Source organism: Citrus sinensis, chromosome 7 (genome assembly GCF_022201045.2).
Source record: "Citrus sinensis cultivar Valencia sweet orange chromosome 7, DVS_A1.0, whole genome shotgun sequence".
NCBI classification, from domain to species: domain Eukaryota; kingdom Viridiplantae; phylum Streptophyta; class Magnoliopsida; order Sapindales; family Rutaceae; genus Citrus; species Citrus sinensis.
In genome coordinates this window covers 4,041,380-4,063,462 of record NC_068562.1, presented here as the reverse complement: position 1 = coordinate 4,063,462, position 22,083 = coordinate 4,041,380, and the positions used below count along the sequence as shown (strand labels likewise).

Genomic DNA, 22,083 nt, shown 5'->3' with positions numbered 1-22,083 from the left:
ATAGATGGATTAATTGTCATTATTTACTAAAGAAAGAGACAGGTCTGTTGTTGACTCTTAGGCAAACTTAGAATCTTGTAAGACCACCAGCCCATTTTTCGCGTCAAAAATATTGTTAAGACCACCAGCCCAGCCCACTAATGAGCCGCAAGTCCACTAGCAAAAAGACTAATTAAATATGTTTACAAAATTGAGTTACAAAAGTTTGTATCTTTAATGAAGGAAGACGCTACCTTGCAATACACTTATCTTTAAGACATTTGAGCAAAAGGATACCGAACAAAAAAAATATAATAATAATAGCACCTTCGGAAAAAGAAAGAAAAAAATATCTTACATATTCACTAAACTCCACAAAACTTGCATATTATAGCGGTACAAATAATTCTCTAGTGAAAATATTCTCATTTTAATTAAGGATGCCACTAATAAATTTAAAAAAAAATACAGATTTCAATATATTAATAAACAAAAAAAAGGGTCTCTAATGCATTAAAATCAGTATTTTTTTAATATTTTAATGACATCCTCACTTTAACAAACAAAGTGAGGATGTCCTCGTTAAAAAAGGTCTTTGATAGCTACATATATGGCTGGTGAGAAGGCTGCAATCCACTACCTGCATAACAGTTATAATTAGCTGGAGCCGCATTGTATGAGTTCGGAGCAACCCTATCATCTTGGGGATAGTAGTATAATCTTTGATCATTTATTTGTTGAGCGTATGCAGACTGACCAGGAACTTGATAATCATAATGATTTGAAGCAGCCTGATGATACCTTGCTGGCATTGCTCCATAAGCAGTCCTGTCAGCATAAACAGGTGGAGCCTGCCTGCTGGAAGCAGCATTGCCACCAGAAGCACGGAATCCACGATATCCTCCGTTGGCTCTGTGCTTCTTGGACTGTTGATGTTTACTAAAATCTCTACCCCTCTTCTTATCAGATTTGGACCTCTCCAGCTGAGCAACCCTTTTCTGAAGTGGATCAAGTGGGTACTCAGCTTCAAGCTTGTACCGTTCAATACAACTGATGACAGCCTTAAGAGCTGCAAGTTCTTGTGCGTTTGCATCATTCTGTACATAAACAGAAAAAAAAAAAAAAAATTTCTGAGTCCCTGTCAAGTTACAGAGTTCCTACCATGTCAATTTGCTAAAGGATGCAAAACAAACCTGTGCACCAGTAGCGCCGCCTGAATTCCCACCCTTTCCTTGTGAATTTCTCCTCAAATCCTTCAAGTACGTCTTCAGGAGGGGCACAGGAGGAAAGTTTTCAGTAAGCTGGAAAGCATGAATCAAATGTACAGCATCAATTTGCTTCGCATTGTTTACCAAAATCTCGATAATCCCTGCATAAATAATAAAGGCTTAGCAAATTCCACGTCATGTAAAGATAAACAATCCCTGTATTGCAGAATTATTATACCAAGCAGTGTAACAGATTTCTCTGAAAACACACTGCCATGCCCTATGACTGTGAGAGACATCTTATGGGAAATGCAGGTCCAGTCCCCAGACACCATCAGGTTAGATTAAAAAACACCAACCTGGTACTTTATGTGCTAACCCAAGAGAATGGCAGAGCTCAGGTGCCTGCCTGCAATGAGGAACTACAAGAACAAGCTTGCAGAGTTCTTCTTCATCAAACTCTGAAGCAATCCTAAAGGTTGCAAGAAGCTGCAAAAATGCCAGTGCTTCCAATGAATTTGCATCAGCAGCATCAATGCCCGCATTAGCCAACTTAGGCTTCCACTCATCGGCAATTGCCTTGGCTTGCTGCTTGGTTTCAGGGTTCAGAAGGTGATCAGCACCTGGGTCAATTCTTGCCAATAAGGCGGCCGTGGCTTCTATAATCATAGTACAGGATTTGCGCATACCCTGAAGGGCCGCATTCCTTTCATCCAATGGTTGGTTAGTTTCATCAGGAAGGTAAAATCCCTCCAGTAGATCCAGCACCAAATGGGCTGGTTCTGTTGCACTTTCTAATGCAACAGGAAGTTCCTCACGAATGGCATATAGATTTTTTCTATTCTCGATGATAAAATTCAGAAGCCCTTTCGCATCCATCTGCTTGCAAAATTGTGTTAGCTCTGGACGTGGCTTAACATTCACGCCTTTATCATTTTCACTCATCTCATGAGGAAAGTCCTCTTCTGGGGATTTGTTATCACCAAGAGAGCTGCTTACCTTACTGTCTTGATTGTCTCCCTCATCAACAGGATCGAAAGATGTTGGTTGATAATTTCCACGTGCATCTCCAATGGCAGCAACAGCAGCATCTTTAAGCTCCTGCACTCGATCTATGAAGTCTTGCTCTTTAGCAGCAACGGCTGCCTCTCTTTCAGCAAGCAATGCATGAGTTTTGGATTCTTTCTCCTCATATTCCTTCTCCCTAGCTTCTAGCTCTTCAGATTTTCTTTTCAGCGTTGTCTCAAGATTGTAGAAATGTTCTTCAATCTCCTTCCACTGAACCTTGTCAAAAGGTGCATTCTTCAGGGCCTCAAGTTCAACCAGCGCCTTACCAAGCTGTTCTATCAGAGAGGAGGCAGTATCAATTTCCAAAATTTGTTCCGTACTATCCATGGTTATGAAAAGTTCCACTGCGCCAGAGCAATTCTACACAAGCCATTGGGAAATTAAAAATAAAAAAAGGGTCAATATAGACTAACAGATACAAAGCAAGTCCACCCAACAAAATATGGAGCAAAATAGTACCTCCCCTTTTTCAATTTAGAGTTAAAACCTTTTTTTGAAGCCTCTGTTAAACTTTTAGAGAGAAACTTTCAGTCAGAACAAATTACTCTCTCTCACAGTCACCTCAAAATGTTTTTGTAGAACAGTTCCCTCACAACATTTTGCTGGGTCTCTTGAGTGCTAATTTATTACAACATTAGGCAAACCAATATTTTAATCAATGATTAGATTATGACCAGTAAGCTAACAGCAAGTGAGGATTAAAATGTGCTCCATTTTTGGATGCAAACCAATTGGATCCTCCTTGGTTTCGTGATAGAACCCCTGTTGAACCTCTACTTTTAACAAATATGCAAGATGCAGAGGTAGCGTAGCTATTTGGAAAACTTTGAACATCCCACCCTATCAGTCTCTTTGCTTATTTTTTTCAATGTACATCAAGCTTTAGTACAAAAGGAAATGAAAATACCAGACACTCTCATATCAAATGTGAAAGTATTGATATTAATCTTCTCCCTTTTGGCATTATTAATGGTTAGAATCACAGTTATACATTCGAATCAAAATGAACATACATCACACCGTGGGCTTAGAATTAAATTATAAAAGAGACTTTTTTTACCCATACAACCCCTGGGAGTGTGCACGAAAAATAATTAATAGGGAAGTAGAAGTAATAAGGAAACGCAAAGAGAAATAAAATTCAGTGTCGGTGTTTGCTCCTATTTCTCCACACTTCACTCAGTTAAATCTGGCAGTTAAGAGAGAAATAGCGCATATGGTAAGCCATGCCCATGTTGAGCAGGCATAACAATGCTCGGTTGGAATTCCAGCCAAGCTTTATTAGCCTTTTCAAATATAACTAGGCATGTCAGGTAGGTAAGCTAAATATTCAGCTGGATAAAATTCAGATGCCTCTGCGGAGTCACCTAGCAACTGTAATTACCTAACTGAAAATACAGCAACAAAAAGGCACAAAGCGATAGTTGTGGTTCCACTATACTAATATTTGAAGCAATTCCTCATCACTATTTCATCTAACTAAACACAAGGAACCTAATAACCATACTGGACATAAATAAAATTAATCCTAACCTATAGAGAGGAAACCATCCGTTTGCTAAACATCAATAACACAAAACACACATCATCAAGACCAAGTAGCAAGAAAGGAAACCTTCAACACATCTCACTAAATTATATTATTTAAACAAAGCAATCAAAAGATTTCTCCTAGAACTTAATGCCAAAAAATGTTTAAATAACACAGAAACAAATTTATAACTGAACTGAATTCATGCAAAAACCAGCTATCCACCTGCCATTGGAACAACTTCCATACTTAGTCTCTAATACCCACCAAAATTCCATACAAATGCCGCACAGAGAACCATGCTCGACGAAAAATAAAAATAAAAATTAGTAAACCCTACAAATTGATTTTTTTAAAAGAGAAAATGAATAAAGGTATACAGCGTACCTCAATGCAGAGAATACAAAACCCTGGGCCTGGTGTTTGTGAAGGTTGTGGGCAGAAGAAGAAAATTAATGGGAATACGAGGAACGGTGGCTGACAATTTAGCAATTAAAAAAAAAATATTATTGTTTGAAATATATATATAGACACTGGTCACTGAAGCTTCTTTTGTTCTAGTTCTTGGACGAAGTATGAACCCTGCATCTTGATGCCCAATTTTTTCAGGAGCTTAACTTTTGCTATCCGACTGTAATAAGAGATTGTGGGCCTTTTTTGGGATTATGCTCACTCGCTTTATGATATTGTACTGAGAATAAAATGAAACTAGATTTATATTTTGGACAACAGTAACTCGCAATGTCATGATTATCCTTAATTAATGATAATATAATTAAAAAAAAAACTTATTTATCTTATCTTATAAAATTAACAAAATTACTGCTAACTTCAGAAGTAGAACTAACTGCGATCTACTGTTTAAATCAAGCGGACAAAATCATACTTTTTAATAAAATTGCTAATTGGTCTGGAATTTTAGTGGATATCATACGACATGCCATTGGTTCATTGACTTCATTCTGTACCCTCGTCGTCAGTTTCTTAGACACCTCTAAGTTACAAACTTTTAGAAATCTTATCCGCACAGAACCCTTAAAACCTTGTACGTGTTTGCCAGGTGCTCAATGCAAGCAATAGAATAACAACACACCACTCTTTCAGGATTGAATTAATGATGATGATGATGATGATGGTGATTAATAACAGAACTGCGTGAAAAGGAAAAGGCCTGAAAAGAACAGGAAAATGCCAACTGGCATAGTTAATAATTTTACTAGAAACTACTTGCACAGCTCCATTACATATTCCCGAAAGCTACATAGTTTCAATTGCATATTCAGCTGGTTTACTAGTATACAACATAAAGTAGCACACAAGTTCTTCTATTATACAGAAGCAACTACCCTATGCTGTTCCAAGTCAGCATGGAGATGTAGCCATTCAGTTCAACACTGTACATGGCTAGATCACAACTATGCATGTAACAAACATCAATGGCTACACTTACATAAGAGCCAAAAAAAATTTGTAAATGTAGTTGACAATCTCCCAGAACTGCAATAAAGTATTGCATAGTTCAAATATTCTGCTTGGCACGGCGTTAAAGAATAATTACTCAGTTCCCGGTACCAGTTTCGGATGAGCACGCCAACTAGAAAAGGTAATGCCCCGGGAAACAAGGTAAATTATAAAAGCCACATATCCAGTAGTGAAAACACCAATAACAGTAGCAATCAACACGCCATTCGCTTCAGAGGAGAAAAACTCCAGCAAAAGATACCCATTGATCAGTATCACCAGGACAGCCACAAGCCATGAAACCATCTGCAGATGGAGAGAAGTTTAAAATGAGAAAAGCATGAGTAGATATACAAATATTCACTAATGCTTAATAGATTGCTAAAAATCACAATATAAATAATAATAATGGATTAAGTGATTCTATTCTGCACTACAGAAGAAACTGGAAACCTCAGAAATTAAGCTCCACCAGGATCTGCCCGCGATAAGCTAAAGATGAACGTCCACATAGGAAGCAAATTGACCACTAGAACGATTTATATTTTGTAGCTTTAACTTTGGATAGGGCTATAGCAGTCGTCTCACTAGAATTATTTTTCCTCTCTTTCCTTAATTCTCTTTAGCAAGGTAAATAATGAGGCAGAGGAAAAAAAAAATTATGTACAGCAGAATGATAACTCATGAACAGATTGAGAACTAGGACTGCTATTGTTAAAATAATTCAACTTGTCTGTGTAGACACGAGTTGATGCCAATGGCAACACTACCAATATGATTGAGATGAAGGTAAACTATATCTATGCCGGAAAAATGCAAAATTGCTTTAATACTCAAGAAACACGCAAAATATGGACTTTAATTCAGAAAAGTTGGATACTTCAGACACACTATATTGACCAGGTAAGGCATTGAAAGAAAGAACGAGATAAAACAACAAATTCAGCAGCTACTGTTACATCTAACTAAAGCTGAAAATGAAACTCGACTATCTGCAACAGTTAGAGTAAGATGTAGAACAAAGCAATTATTAAACATACCTTTAATATAGGGCCAATTTTGAAAGTGCCCATGATATGCTCCTGGGAGACCAAATATAAAAGTGGGATAAGAGCAAAAGGGATCTGAACTGACTGTAGCACATTTAGCCATTCATTTAAAACATCTAACATGTCTTCAGAGGTATCAAAAACAAGTGCAACAATAATAGTTGGGACAATGGCACAGCTCCGTGTTATCAGTGCCCTCATCCATTTTTTCAACCTCAAATTTAGGAAACCTCCCATGATAAACTGCCCAGCATAAGTGCCGGTAATGGTGCTACTCTGTCCAGCTGCTAATAACCCAATACCCCAGATATATAAAATTGGGAAAAGTCCACCTCCGTACTTCTCTTGAAGGTACTGGCCAGCATTTACGAGGCCAATGTTATTGGCCTGTTCAGTACCATAAAACCCCTTTGCAAAAACAGTTGTAACAAAAAGATTGATCATGAATGAAACAACAAGGGCAATAGTAGACTCAATGGAATAGTATCTGAGAGCTTCTTGGACACGGCCTTTCTTACTGTTATCAATATCTCTTGATTGCACAAGAGCGGAGTGCAAAAACACATTATGAGGCATGATAATACAGCCCACAACTCCAACAGCCTGCTGTATTGTTTTGGAACTGAGTTTTGGAACCAAAATGCCTGCAACAGATAATGCATTTCACTACACATTAGATGAAATGAGCATTCTTGTTCTTATACAAATTAGAACATTAACAAAAAAATTTAAATCAGCAAAGCAGACGTCCTACCAATAAGAAGCTCAGAGCCACTTGGCTTGGTCTCACCAAACATCCAGGCAAACGAAAGTGCCATTGTTGCAATGAGAACTGCAAAAACAGCTTCCAATTTTCTGACACCATAGTTCTCAAGAAATAGAAAGATAAAACTGTATAAAGAACAATGAAAGAGAGAATCAAGTCAATACTAGTAAAAAAATGAACGAAAATCTTGTTGAAACAAAAAAAAAGGAAACATGCTCTGCTCAGTCACTGAAAAAATAAAAAAGAATCATGGAAAACTGAATTTAACATTTTGAATCCTCTTTTTAAAAAAGAGAAAGAAAGAAAAAGAAAAATGATTGATATTTTGAATACCAAAAAATTAAGTTAACGCCAAAGTTCGTTCTTTTCCGCCAGTACAAAGGCTAACAAACAAATTCATAATACATTTTATATTTTTATTATAGAATACTGAGCTTACGCCATTTCAGGGAACCGAGCAATCAGCCTTGCTGTATTTAATTAAAGTCCATCATACAGAGATAGTGACTTTAATCCTTAGTACAATGAGCATATGTAAAATAAATTCTAATCAACTGAACTAACATGCACATAAATTATTGAAACTAACATATCGACAGCCTCAAGAGAGCCAGTCCTTTTTTTTTTTTGCTTTTTTTTTGTGGGGTGGGTTTATCTTTCAAACTAAAATGTTAAAAACCAAGCTTTAAAAAGTTTAAAACAAAACAAAACAAAACAAAAGACTTACCAATCGAGAGCAGTAATAACAACACCAGACCAAAGGGGCAAAATCCCATTACTCAAAATCTTAATCGCAATAGCACTCCCGATAACCTCCTGAATATCAGACCCAATGAGCGCCAGCTCAGCCATGACCCACAGCACCATGCGGGCCCACGAGGGGTACTCCTCACGACACAGCTCAGCCAAATGGCGCCCAGTCGCCACGCCCAGCCGAGCCGACAAGAGCTGAACCAGCAATCCTACAGCCGTAGCCCACAACAGCAGCCACAACAGCGAGTACCCCGCAATCGCCCCTGACTGCAGATCCCCCTCCAAGTTCCCCGGATCCAGAAATGCGATGCTCATTAAGAATCCTGGACCCGTAAACAGCCAGAGCTTCTTCCATGAAAACGGTGGCGCTGTGGACAAGTTGTCGAGGTCCCCGTCGTCGAGTCCGATTACAACGACTTTTTCGGTTGGGTCGTACGCTCTTTCTTCCCTGTCGTCTGCTAACAGCGGTAGAAGATGGTCTTGTTCCTGCTCGTGCTGCTGCGGTGGCATGGCTGTAAATCAATAAACAAAGGGAGTCTTCTTTGCTTTTCCGTCTGGTTTTATCGGTTTCTAAAGAGCTTAAGGCGAAGCAACTTGTAAAATGAGAACTAAGGCTTCGAGTGCCTTTATTTATGCTCTCCATCTATATGTTGGGTGTAATTCTTGAGTAATAACATCTCGGTCCCTTCGTTTTTATGATTTCTTAAATATAGACGTATTTCATAAATTTATTAATAGGTTTTCAACTTAGGTAGGAGAAGATAAAGTCTAAATAAAATTGTTTGACAAAATTGTTAAGGGAGAAAAAAGAGAAAAATAATATGTGTGTGTTTGTGACAAGTGAATTTTATTGTCCTCCACATTTAAACAATTTTCTTTTTTTTTTATAATACGTTCTTACAAAACTATTGTCCATATCAATAACATCGTTGTTGCTAGTAGTTTTGACTTTAAAATAACTGAAATATTATATTTTTATTTTTAATTCATACACCCACTAAGGACTAGTTTGTAATACCGTAGTTTTTTTTTAAATAATTGTTATTAGATATGCTGTAAAATTAATTAGCTGTAAAGAGAATCGATTAAATGTTTAGTAAAATTTATTTTTAAAAGTGTTGTGAGTATTTAAAGTAAATGTATGTATTTGATAAATCTTACTGTTATGACTAAATTAGATGCAATATTAAATATAATTTATAAACATGTATATAATTTTTTTTAATTGTGTACATATAATAATTGGCTAAAATAAATATTTTTATATTATTAATTTTATTTTTTGTTTTGTTATCTCAACATAATTGATAATAATAATAATAATAATCTCTTCAAAGCTAATGATTTTATTTTCTAATTAATAAGGATAATTTTTTATCTTTATAATATATATGAGAATATATATGAAATACTAATAAGTATAAAAGTCATTCTTAAAATTATGTTTTGAAAAGTTATCCTTCCTATTTTTCAAAATTTGCTTTAAAATCACTTTTGCCAAATGTAATTTCTAAAAAAAATGTATCAAACACTAAAATTAATTTTTCAAAATCACTTTTGAACTTTCAAAAGCAATCACAAACGAGCCCTACGTATCATCTTGAGCACAAAATATAATTTTAGAATACTTTTGTATAAGATTAGTAGAAGAGGAAAACAATCACTTGCATCACTTTGTCTTTTATTTTGATGACAAGAGAAAAAACAACTAAGTTGCTTCTTAAAAATCTTAATATTAGCTACATATATATATAATATGTTCCATTCGCAATTATATGAGTTTGAATTATAATACAGAACAAAATCACTATTTAATGGCCGAGATTTTTTTTTTTATCTCCGTCCAAACTTTAAAAGGAAAAAAGTACCCATCACTTAAAATCCAATTTTTAAAATACTATTTTGGACCGTATGATAGCGGTTGAGGACCTATTTGATAGAGATGGAAAACTATATTCTTATTGGAGTATATACAAACTACGGGATTCGGATGTTATTACTTCACATTTTTACTCTGCTGGGGGGTTTATTGCACGTCGTGTGATTCTCCAAATTTCGCGGTAGATCGTAACACGTGGTAATTCCTTCCGTAGACGTATTCGTAAATTTTAGTATAAGTTAGGGGTGATTACTTTTTTTTAGGAGAGTAGGATTGAATGGTCATTGACGCTTTAAGTCTAAAGATATGAATGAATTGAATATATTTAAGATAATTTGATTACGTGGGCCCACAGTCTTACATTCTTTATCCTTTGTAGCTGAGTGGAGAATTAGCGTTATCTCCAATAAATCATAATTTTGGAAGCTTTGCCCAAAAGTGAACAATATTGTATGATTTGCTCGGAAATATTGTATTGATTTAGCTTGAGGGAAAGGTTTAACATGTCTTTCTCCTTTTGACATAGTGTATAATTTTGATCGGAATTAATGATATATTTTATTGGTTGTAAAATTCACCAAAGATTTTTAATAAATCTCAAATATTAAACAGATATGCATATCAAATATTAAACTAACTACTCGTCAGCCACGTAACCTTTTGCGAAGTATGCACAAAAAAATAGACCCGTGGCTTCAATTATTGGGCAGGAAGCTTGAACATAAACTAATATCAGCCTTTTTTTGAAAAATACTGATGGTATATTGTCAAAACTAGAGATGGGGACGGTATCGGGTTCTGTAGGATAAATAAAATCCACGTGGAAACAACGACGTGGCATCAGTTGCGGCAGTGAGAGCCTTTTCAGAGTGACGAGGGAGGAGGAAGGCGCGAGGAAAGACGAGAAAGATGGTGCCAAGTGTGTGGGGACAACGAGTGGGTCGACGTCTTTGTCGTGGATGCCTCGTGGTTGCACGCACGCTCCCGCGAATCTTGTCCACTTCCTATCCCTTGACATTTGAGGGACGGCTGTAAACTTTTTAACTCATCCAATGTGTTTATTAAACAGTTTTTTCTTCCGGAGAAAAATAGAAACTAGTGGCCGATAGTGTTATGGCAACTTTAGTTCTTTGAATTTGTTTATTCTTTTCTTGGGCTCAGTTGTCATTATGTCGACACCAACCACATGAACAGTAACAATGAAAAATGGTTCCTGATCCGATTTTTTTTTTTTAATATTTTACAATATTATGTTACATATACTTAATATTCATGTATGATTAAGATTCAATTATTTTTTATTTTTTAATTATTTAATAAATTGTATTTTAAAAAATCAGATCATGAGAAATCATAAGAGAGAATTCTAACCCTCGTTTATCGGTGGGGTTCTATTGTTAATAAAGCATTTATTACCCTATAGCCACCATTGGTTATTGCCGAGACCGCCAATCCGTATCTATTCATTTGGTTTGATTGACGGCAATGGCTAACAGCAACTCGGCTTAAATGCATGCGGTGGCGTCCCCTCTCCCTTCCTCGTATTCGTAACAAGGGAAAACGACCCCCACTGTCTCCCAATTTCTACTCTAGTGTGCCGATGATAATGTTTTTATTATAGGTTTGAAGATTTGTGCGCTTGTGAATTATATTTGTGATGAGTGATGACCCGCACTTTTCTTCGATTAAAATAAATGATAATTACCTTTCTAGCTACTTTCGTACATTCATTATTATAACAAAATTTCGTATCATAATAACTACATACGCCGATTTCAAACTAAATTACTCTTAAGATAAATCAAACAAATCTAAGGCAACACAATCTATATTATCCAAAACTCCCTACAACAACTAAACACTCTGCTTGACAAAACTTTCTCCATTTCACTTCTCAACTCGCATGCATCAAACAACAATTGTCGCCAAGCATTAAAGATAAAATTCATTAACAACAAATAAATAAATAAAAAAGATCATGAAGAAATTAAGGTTAATGTTCTTAATTTTAGATTATAAAATTGAGTGAGTTTGGTACAAACAAATGTGTTTGTTATTTTTATTACAATGCAGATAGATATTTACTTGTGTGCGTCCATAAATCAAGTAAAATCCATTAAATTTTGTGTTTTACAATCTAATAGAGAAAAACCAAATCCTAGGTGATGGCCTTTGAAACACCTCTCGCAAGCGATGGCATCCATCGCCTAGATGCAACCAATGCAAACAATGATATACTAATTTTATCTCTTTCTCTCACTGTTAGTAGGTGCTTTTGGTACTCATAAGTGTATGATTAGAGGCACGCTCAACAAACTTAATCTCAGAGGCATTTTAATGAATGCATAATGTGTGATATTTTACAAAATATGATTTTTTAAAATTTTCAAATTTTCATGCCCAATGTAAAATCCATGAAGCAAATAATTTAAATAGCAATTAAGGAACAAATCCGTTCAAAATCATGAAGTATATTGTGCATGAGCAAAACAATACTTGTGCTTGTAGAATTCGTTTTCTTTGGTTTGTTTTAATTCAGTAAACAAGAGAGATATTTTAAAGCATAAAAAAATTAAGGACCTTGATTTAATTATTCGGACTGACTGGGGTGTGATTACACTAAATGTGGGGACATTTCAAATACAGCCACCCTTGTGGTACGCTAGATCGATTAGGATTTTGGCCCATATAGTTTGGTTCACCTCATGGAGTGGGGCAAAACGGATTCGAAGTAGCAAGTCCCCTTGTAGGCTCAGTTTCGGTAATGGTAATAGGCATAAAAGTAAGCAAATCCATATATTAACTGAACATCTAGCGTTAAGCAATTAGCACCCCTTTAGATTTCTTATGAAACCCCGCTTTCGTGAATTTAATCCATAATTGTTTCAAAATATTTTTGAGTTTACTGAAAAAAATTAGTTCTATCATATGTGAAGATTCAAAGATAGTAAGATACTAAGGTTCATGATTTAGAAATGCAATGCTATTAGTTTAATTAAATTTCATATTTGTTCTTTTATGTAACTTTTAGAAGCTGCTTGATTTTTTTTTTTTGACTAAATGACTTAATTGACTTAGACGACGTAATTTTATTTTTTTTGTTCTGAAATCTTAATAGGTATGAATTTATTTAAAATCTGAATACATATATTAGAATGTAATGTTTGCTTTAATTTTTTAATATCAAAATACAAGTTTTAAGTTGTTTAGTTTTCAAAAATAAAGCACATGAGATATGATGTTTTGACATATATAACCTCAAAAATATTAACAATACTTATGTTTTATTTGTTAAACACATTACAAGTTATAAATAAATTATTTGATTAGTAAAAAAATGATAATTTTTACCTTAACAAAGCATGAAAAATAAAATATATATCGAACACATGTATTTTTTAATATTAATATATGATACTTATAATGTTATTTTTATTAAATTATGATGCTTCTAATGTTATTTTTCGTATATTATATTGATATTTTTATTTTTTAATTATAATATTATTTAATCATTTGAATAAAATATTAATGTATTAAATAAAATTCAAAATCCATTATAAGAATAGTAAATATAAATACAAAGAGATGGACATATTATAAACACACTCACCTAAAGCTCTATTATGTTTAAAATTCTCATTCATAAAAAAAATTGATAATAGTTGAATACACGCGTATAACAAAAGTAAGGGATAAATAAAAAATAATAAAAGAATAATTTATATAATATGAAATAAATTTATTTCATAGGGATATTAATGAGAAAGAATATTAAAATTCCATTCAAATGTTTCACATTCAGATAAAAGTAAGAATAATTTAATTTTTTCATTTCAAACCTAAACATCTTATAATTAGACATAGGTGATAGAAAACAAACAAATTAAAAACTGTAAATTTCTCAAAATAAGTAAAATTCAGATTTTATACAGAAAACAAACAATCCCTTAATTTCAATAAGTTAAGTTATTAAATCCGTTTGCTTTTTCAACTTAATGAAAATTTTCAGTCATTAAGTTATTAAACCATTTTTTTTCATCTTTTTGCTTAATCTAAAAAGTCTGAATGATATCATTAAAAGCTATTATCTAAAATATCCTTATCTAATTAATTAATTAATTATTATCATTACCTAAATAAAATTTAATAATTATACTTTTGCTTATCTCTATAACTTGTAATAATATAATAATAGACTATTATTATTTTTATCTTTTTTTATAAATATTTCTTATATCATCATAAACTACGATAAAATTGATTAACATATACTAAATTAGAATATTAAAGAAACCTATTCAATTGAATATGATTTATGTTATGATAATATATTACCTTATTTATATTCTTTGATATATTTATTATTTGTTTACATTTATAATTTGTAAAGGCATAAATGTAAAAATATTAGTTTTCAAATTTTTTGAGTTGAAAAGATCGAACAACTTAATATTTATTTTTAAGCGATTCAGACAAAAAAATAAATATATTATTTAAATTCAGACTTTCAACTAATTAGATCTATTTAGATTTCATATAGAAAAATAAAGGCCACCTTCTACCATTAAAACAATCATTGATTAAAAAAAAGATTTTATAAAGATTTTAAATGGGAGTAAAGAGCATTACTCAAATAGTTAATATGTACTCAGACATTTAAAACGGGCTAGGCCTGGTATGAGTGGGAACCTGCTCGTCATTGCAGAAGCACGAGGATGGTCGCCGGGCATGCCATTCTTCTCATCTTCTGGCTTGGGTTACATACTTCCAGAGATTAAGATATAATGTAATTTCCGACAACATTTAGTTGTTTAACTTAATTATCAAATATACTTTTTTCTCCTTTTTTGGGTGGTTGAGGGTGGGTAGGTCCCCTTCTACTCTTCTTCCACGGAAGCTTCCCATTAGACGACTGAGTCATCTACCCATCCTCACTCAAAAACAATATCAGCCGAGCTAGAACCAGAACAATTACCTAAAAATTATATCAAGGGAATTATCTTTGTACCACCCTTCTACTCTTCTTCCACATAAGCTTCCCATTAGAGGACTAAGTCATCTACCCACCCTCACCCAAAAACAATAGCAGTCGAACTAGAACCAGAACAATTACCTAAAAATTATATCAAGAGAAATTATCTATGCACCACCTTTTTTCTGTCATATGTATATTTAACCACCACAAAATCTTAACATGTACTTTGCACCACCTTTTGTTTTTAAACTTGTATCAATCAACCACTTTGACATTAAAAATAACCATTTTACCCCTAAATAAATCAAAAGACTATTTTATTTTACAAAATTTTGAAAAATAAAAAAACTATAATTATAAGAATACCCCTAAATTCAATAAATAAAAATCAAAATCTAAGATGATAATTTTTAAATGAAATTATAATTATAAAAATAACATCTTGTAATTATAATTTTATTTAATTTTTGTAATTAAATTAAGTATAAGGAAGTTTACAAAAATTAACGTGAAGAGAAAAACTCCCTATAATTATTGTTAACTTCCCTATAATTAACATTAAGAGAAACTTCTGCATACAAATTCAAAGAAATTATGATTGCAAAAAATTAATATGATAATTTTTAAATGAAATTATAATTATAAAAAATTAACATATTGAATTTAAGATTTATTTATTTTATTAAACTTAGGGATATTCTTATAATTATAATTTTTATTTTTTAAAATTTGGTATAATAAAATGGTCTTTTAATTCATTTAGGGATAAAATAATTATTTTTTAGTGTCAAAGTGGTTGATTAATATAAACTTAAAAACAAAGGTGGTATAAAGTACGTATCAAAATTTTATAGTGGTTAGATGTAATATGACAACAGAAAGATGGTGTAAAAATAATTTCCTTTTTATCAAAATAAGTCAATGCAACACACTGTTGAACAAGATCATCCTCTTCCTATCATCGCCATAAACTACAATCGATCATTATTTTTGTCTAATTAATACATCTCCAAGTTCATCACCTCATTAAAAGTTTGAATTCATAGCTAATAACGTTGATCCAATTGACATTGACGTAATAGGAACATTTCGTCAAATAAGGAAGATTCCCTGAATACCCAAAATAGAGATAATCATAACAAATGTAAAAATATGGTGAAGGCCTTCCTGACCGACCCCCTAAACGACGAGTAAGCGTTGAAGGGGTTTTGCAATTTCAGGAATTCGTCCCCACCCCGGTAATCCATTTCTCCTACTGGCCCTATCACCCGCCAAACGCTAAATCAGCGGGAAGCTCCCATCAAAGTTCACTATGAATCTTTGGGTACCTCTAGCTCCCATCAGATTAATGGGCAGCCGCTGTTCCCATTTCCTCGCTGAGCCATCATATGCAGGCATGAGTAAAGAGAAATCCTGGCTTCAAAGTCTATTAAAATCAAAAAAGGGTGCGTGTAAGAAAATGAGGGAAAATAATGTAATGCATGCGGCAACTCTGCGGATCAATCTTCGACATACAGCAGCCTAACCAGGACTTTAATGTCTTATTTTCCAACAATGCTGCATAAGATTGTCAACAAGATTATTTCAATTGTCAACTCTTCATAATTTTGAAATGCGCTGCGGATTTGGATGACGAGAGGAGCATGGAAAATGCAAGTAACAGCGGCTGAACCCGTGAAAATGATTTGGAGTCGGGAAATTGCGGCAGCAATAGTTCATCAGATTCAGAGGACTTGCATTGTATGATGGAAAGATACGTGTAATCTGGTACGACGATTAACTGTGTCTCTGCTCAAAGTCAAAAGTATATATGTTTATTATTATTTTTTTTTTCTCTGAACCACAAGGTGGTTCTAAGTGGATCCCAACTGTGAGAGGCACCTTTAAGCTCATACCACAACCTAGACTAATCCTCGCTTGCATCGAGTCAGCCCATAAGGGGTAAAGTGCTGGCCAAAGTGGTGACTTCATACGAGAGCGGGGCTTGAACCCCTGACCTCTCTTAAGGAGTGAGAGTGCCGAACCTCTCACACCAACCAACTTTGGTTCAGCCCAAGAGCTCCTATTAATTAATTAGTTGAATCGTTTGTGGCTAAATTTAAAGGTTCCTATTAGTTGAACACAGACATTAATTACCTAGAGTAATTTGCTTTGAAATAAATTTTATTTCTTTTTAATATAACCAACTATTCATTAGTTCATTTTCAACATTTCAATTTACACATTTCCTTTTTTGATTAGTTTACCAAACGTGCATGTCGAATTATATGATAAGTGATTATGATATAATCTTAATTTACCAAACATTTTGTTAGATTATTTATAAAGTTGATTATTTCAAAATCTATCCCAAAATGGATTATTTGATAATATAAAATAATCCCAAATATACTCTAGGATTCCTATTCCTCATTTTCAAATTTGTAGGCTCCGCCCAAAATTCATTTCCATTTATTTATATTTTTAGTAAGTAAATACTATTAATTAAGAATAAGAATTATTCTCATTCTTTAGTTCAAGAAGCAAATAAATCATTAATGTATTATATAGTAAATATATAATTAATAAAGATCAAACCAATTTTAAAATGAGTCTCCGTCTTTTGGACAGGCCAGCCCATTGAAGTTTGTCTCCTAGGCTCCCTCGACAATCCACTCTAAAAGTCACAGAATTCACAAGGTTGGTCCAAAACTGAAAAATATATATACGAGATTTTAAAATTTTAATTCACAAGAGAATTCACAACGTTGGTCCAAGCTTGAGCAGGAGAGATTTTTGGTTGAATGTGGAAAAGCTTAACTTAACAGTATAACTCTCATTGGGTTTTCAGCTGATTCCAATCTGAATTTCATTTCCAATTCTTTCACTTCAACCAGCATCCTCATCTGTTAAACATAAGCCATTTTTTTTTAAAAATCAAAATATTTACTACATAAATTAATTATATTATGATTTTATCAAGAATGCAAATCTGTTGAAAAATGAAGGAAAACTGAATATATATATATATATATGAATTTAAAAGAGACATCAATTAAGAGGAGCTTGAAATATATAATACCACACATTGAAAGCATAAGATACAAGAACAAACTATTGGAAAGGAATGAACAGTCCAAGAGAGAAAGAAAGTGAAGAAAAAATTTAAGTAGTGTATTTTTTTTTTAGTTTAAAATCTAAATGGGTTTGAATTTAACTGAAGTATGAATAGGTCTGAATACATATATTTAAATGACATTTTTTTAAAAAAATTTGAATATAAGGGTTAAGTTGTTTGTTTTTCAAAAATAAAACATATATAACCTCATAAATATTAACAATACTTATATTTTATTGGTTAAACACATGAAAAGTTATAAATAAATTATTTGATTATTAAAAATAATAGATAATGTTTACCTTAACAAAGCATAAAAAATAAAATATATATCTAATACATGTGTTTTTTTACATTAATATATGTACGTATAATGTTATTTTTGGTATATTATATTGATAATTGTCCTCATTAATTACATAAGGCAATCGAGAATTGTTTAATCATTTGAATTAAAATTAATGTATTAAATAAGATTCAAAATCTATTATAAAAATAGTAAAGATAAATATAAAGAGATCGACCTATTATAAAAAACGCTCACCTAAAGTTTTATTATGTTTAAAATTCTCATTCACTTAAAAAATATTAATAGTTGAATATATGCATATAATAAAAAAAAAGAGTTGATAGAAAGTACTAAAATAATGATTTATATAATAGGAAATAATTTATTTAATAAGAGTATTAATGAGAGAGAATATTAAAGTTCCAATAAGTTGTTTTGCCATTCAGATAAAAGTTAGAATATTTAACTTTTTTCATTTATACCTATACATCTTAAAATCCGACATAAGTGATAAAAAGCAAACAAATTAAAAATTGTAAATGTTTGAAAATAAGTAAAATTCAGACTTTAGATAAAAATCAAACAACCCCTTAAAGTAATATACAAAAAAATGAGCTTCGGAAATTCTTATGTACTTCTCTCTCTTAACCAAAAAGAAGATAGAGAATAGTTAATTATTTTTAAAACTAGTAAAATGTTTCATATACATCTTTTGTTTTCCATAACAATAATTTTAATTAGTGATAAAAAATTTATTTAAAAATAGATGCCATGAGTATTTTGTTGGGTTCAAATATTCTTATACCTACTTAAAACAATAAGTTAAAACTTTTGAAAAATTTACTTTGAAAAAAGGCACACCTCCATTTTTCTTACAGCATCAATAATTTTCAAGCATTTTGGACCCAAATACCCCTAAAACTTTATCCAAAAAATAAAAACCTCAATATCCAAGCAATAGCCAAACCGATCATCTCACTTCACTCAAACCTGAAACCCAATCGCCTACTTCATCCAAACCCCAAGCCCCATCGCCCACTTTGACCAATCACACATAAGCAGCAGCTTCACTTCCAACAGTAGTTTTCTTCACTTCCAATGGTGATTTCACGCGATCTACACATTTGACAGCCTCTTTCTACAATGGCTTGGTTTCACTTCATGATATTCATCAATATTTCCATGGGTTTTGTCCATTTATTTGTTGTGTAAATTGCTTGGTCGTGTATTATTGTTGACATAAATATGTTTTAGGCATGAAAATTTCGAAATTCTTTACGATTAGGGCTTGTGAAATGGCATATACATATAGATTGCTAAACTGTGTAACTAAATGTGAAGCTTGAAGTTTGGAATTTTTGGTGAATGTTTTGAATTTTTGCTTCGAATTTGAAGCTTTTCTCCCCGTGCCGTCCAAACAGCGTGAACAAAAAGCGTGGGCGTGGGCATTAGCCTATGGTGACAACATGTTGTTATCCATAATGAAATAAGCAACAACATGCTGTCTCCCCTTTCATTACTTTCATTTTTTTTTTTAAATGAAAAAGAAAGTGCGAATATGACGAGTAGTGGGGTTTTGAGCTAAGCCTTGGCTAAACCGTGGAAATCTTTATAGCTTTAGTTATTGTCCTAGCTTAATTGTTAGATATGTCGAACAAGAAGAGATAGCTATGACAATAAAGTTCGAGCTTTAGTTATTTTGAAGATTGCTTAGGAAGAATATTGATTTACATATGATATCGCATAGAAAGACGTACTTTTAAACATTAATGAGAATTTTAATTGTCTAACATTTAAAAGTGATTCACTTTTGGAATAGAAAAAATCATTGATTGATTTTAAAATGCCCTGATTCTTTCTATTCAAGCTTACCAGGCTCCAAAATGAATTTTAGAGTCATAACAGGGAACTGACATAGTAAAACAAATGGAAGAGTTGCATAAAAAATATAGCAAACACCAAATCAAGTAATTGATAACCCTCGAAAAAACTAGGCGATAGACCGGTTGCCCATGTTTCTTGTGCTCAAGACACTTAGGCGACATGTCTGTTGCTCAGATGACAGGGACATCACCCGAGTTTTCGAGAGTTGTCATCTTGCTTGTTTCGTCTTCTCATTACTAAATTTCGACTTGGTTTTTAATCAGTATCAAGACACCATTAATTACCAACATAATGATAATAAATTATCCAAAAGTCCTTACCTAAAGTCATTCAAAATTATATGTATTTTACCATCAACAACATTACAAGTTCCAAAAAAAAGATAAATTTCAAATATGCTATAAAAAACCATTAGCATTGTTCAAATATTGTATTTTTTGGGAAGTAAAATGTAGTAACTTTTCCATTCTCATAATCTATAGAACCATCTGTCAAATTCTCTCATACTCCATCAAAATACATCTTAAGGACAATTGACTCTATTAAACTTGATGCAAGACAACAATAATACTTCAGAAATAGTACTTTGAACATTATTATTATTATATCAATTAAATAATTAATTGTTTACAAACTTGAGTTATGTGTTAGGCGACGCGGCACCAGTCACCTAACATACAATAGAATAATTTGGGCAACAATTGCCGATCACCCGAATAAGGGGTAATTGTCAGTTTGGATGACATTTGCATCGCCTGGGCGATAGACACTTGTCGGCCAAATTCTGCTTTCATCTTCAATATTGTTAAACACTCAATTTCATTGGATTTTGTCGGAATTCTTCTAATTTATGAATCTATGAACTCATATGAAAAAAGTTAAAAATTGAAGAATTAATAACCTTAACGTTTTGTTGTTCTTTACATTATTGATTGATTTTGTTGTCATTACTTAAATAAATATTCTAGTTTAATGGAACCACGTTGGGTGATATTTGGATAATAATTTTTTTTTTATCAATGTGAGATGGATAAAATGGAGAGTGTTTTGTCAGAGTGTGAAGACATATTATGGCTATTGTGTTTGGGGTTTTTAGTTGAGTTTTGTTTGTTTTAAGTTTTGCCTTGTAAATGGTTGATACTATAAGAAAAATAGAGATGTTTGTGTGTGTGTGTGTGTGTGTGTGTGTTTTGTTTTAGAAGTGAAAGTTAGAGTGTGGCTAAATGGTAAATTTTCCAAAACTCTTTTATATTGGTACTTAAAACTATAAATATGTATATTGTTTGTGACAACTTAACATATCATTGGATTTGAGTGAAAACAATATACTGAGTTGGCAATGAAAGCATGAAACACTTCCAAAACATTGTCCAAAAACTGTGTGCAACTCGACCACAGCTTTCATTGGCAAGAATCTGTTTTTCTTGGTTTCACCAAGATCTTATTTGGTATTAAAGTGGTGTAGATTTTTAGATATACCTGTTGTGGAAAAAAACTGTAAATATAAAATAAAAGTTAATAATATGCTGTAAACATAATTTTAAACAATAATTTTGTCAAAAATAGTAAAAATATTATAATTTTTTCATCATAAAAGTGGTTGATCAAATCAACTTAGTTTTCGATTTACAACACCTAATGTTTACAAACACTTTAAAATTATAACTTTTAAGATACAACTATCAACCTCAATAACAACCTACCTAAAACAATATAAATATTTCTAAAAATAAAAAAGTATTTGAATTCTATTATGGAAAATCATTTAATGATTTTTCGTTTCAAAAAATTAATTAACGCATGCATATATTTTTGAAATGTCATTCTTGATATTTTCATTTTTTTTTACTATACAAGCAGATAATTTATATAGACTACAATAATACTCTTCCTATACTCACGTGCTTTAAAATCGTGTTCATATTTGTATTTGCTTACTGCTGGTCTGAAAGATGCGGAAAAACAAATGATTATTACAAGTCAGTGTTGTATAATTCCCATTTGGCATTATCTGGATAATTGAGTCTCTGGTTTTGTGTCTTTAATAATAGCTACTTAATAGAAAATCTACACGAATTAGTTCACATATGGTAATTGAAGGACGACAACTATGAAGATAATGATAGTGTGGAAACATTAAT

At 32.4% G+C, this 22,083-nt stretch overlaps 2 protein-coding genes across 3 annotated transcripts; both read right to left on the bottom strand.

Moving 5' to 3' along the window:
- Nucleotides 1-311: 311 nt before the first annotated feature.
- LOC102621235 (FRIGIDA-like protein 3) lies at nucleotides 312-4,456 on the bottom strand. Of its 2 annotated transcripts, none has more exons than XM_006466461.4 (4): nucleotides 4,174-4,456; nucleotides 1,547-2,615; nucleotides 1,173-1,348; nucleotides 312-1,076 (listed from the first exon to the last, which is right to left on the bottom strand). In XM_006466461.4, exons 2-4 carry the CDS (start codon nucleotides 2,580-2,582, stop codon nucleotides 582-584), a joined length of 1,707 nt encoding a protein of 568 aa, XP_006466524.2. In that variant the 5' UTR covers nucleotides 2,583-2,615; nucleotides 4,174-4,456; the 3' UTR covers nucleotides 312-581. The 2 variants fall into 2 exon arrangements, with proteins under 2 accessions (XP_006466524.2, XP_052287511.1); XM_052431551.1 differs by lacking the exon at nucleotides 4,174-4,456 and adding an exon at nucleotides 4,012-4,163.
- A 508-nt stretch (nucleotides 4,457-4,964) lies between these two features.
- LOC102621721 (metal transporter Nramp3) lies at nucleotides 4,965-8,431 on the bottom strand. Its single transcript, XM_006466463.4, has 4 exons — nucleotides 7,790-8,431; nucleotides 7,051-7,187; nucleotides 6,288-6,940; nucleotides 4,965-5,553 (listed from the first exon to the last, which is right to left on the bottom strand). The coding sequence occupies exons 1-4, from the start codon at nucleotides 8,323-8,325 to the stop codon at nucleotides 5,341-5,343; spliced, it is 1,539 nt and encodes a 512-aa protein (XP_006466526.2). The 5' UTR covers nucleotides 8,326-8,431; the 3' UTR covers nucleotides 4,965-5,340.
- Nucleotides 8,432-22,083: the final 13,652 nt, after the last annotated feature.

Excerpts from the sequence above, each read along its gene's own strand:
- LOC102621235 (XM_006466461.4), bottom strand. The coding sequence starts at position 2,582 with ATGGATAGTACGGAACAAATTTTGGAAATTGATACTGCCTCCTCTCTG. Across the intron at positions 1,349-1,546 it reads GTTAGCACATAAAGTACCAG|GGATTATCGAGATTTTGGTA; the intron begins GTTGGTGTTTTT and ends TTATTTATGCAG. Across the intron at positions 1,077-1,172 it reads GCGGCGCTACTGGTGCACAG|AATGATGCAAACGCACAAGA; the intron begins GTTTGTTTTGCA and ends GTTTATGTACAG.
- LOC102621721 (XM_006466463.4), bottom strand. The coding sequence starts at position 8,325 with ATGCCACCGCAGCAGCACGAGCAGGAACAAGACCATCTTCTACCGCTG. Across the intron at positions 7,188-7,789 it reads GTTATTACTGCTCTCGATTG|TTTTATCTTTCTATTTCTTG; the intron begins GTAAGTCTTTTG and ends TTCTTTATACAG. Across the intron at positions 6,941-7,050 it reads TGGCTCTGAGCTTCTTATTG|GCATTTTGGTTCCAAAACTC; the intron begins GTAGGACGTCTG and ends TATCTGTTGCAG.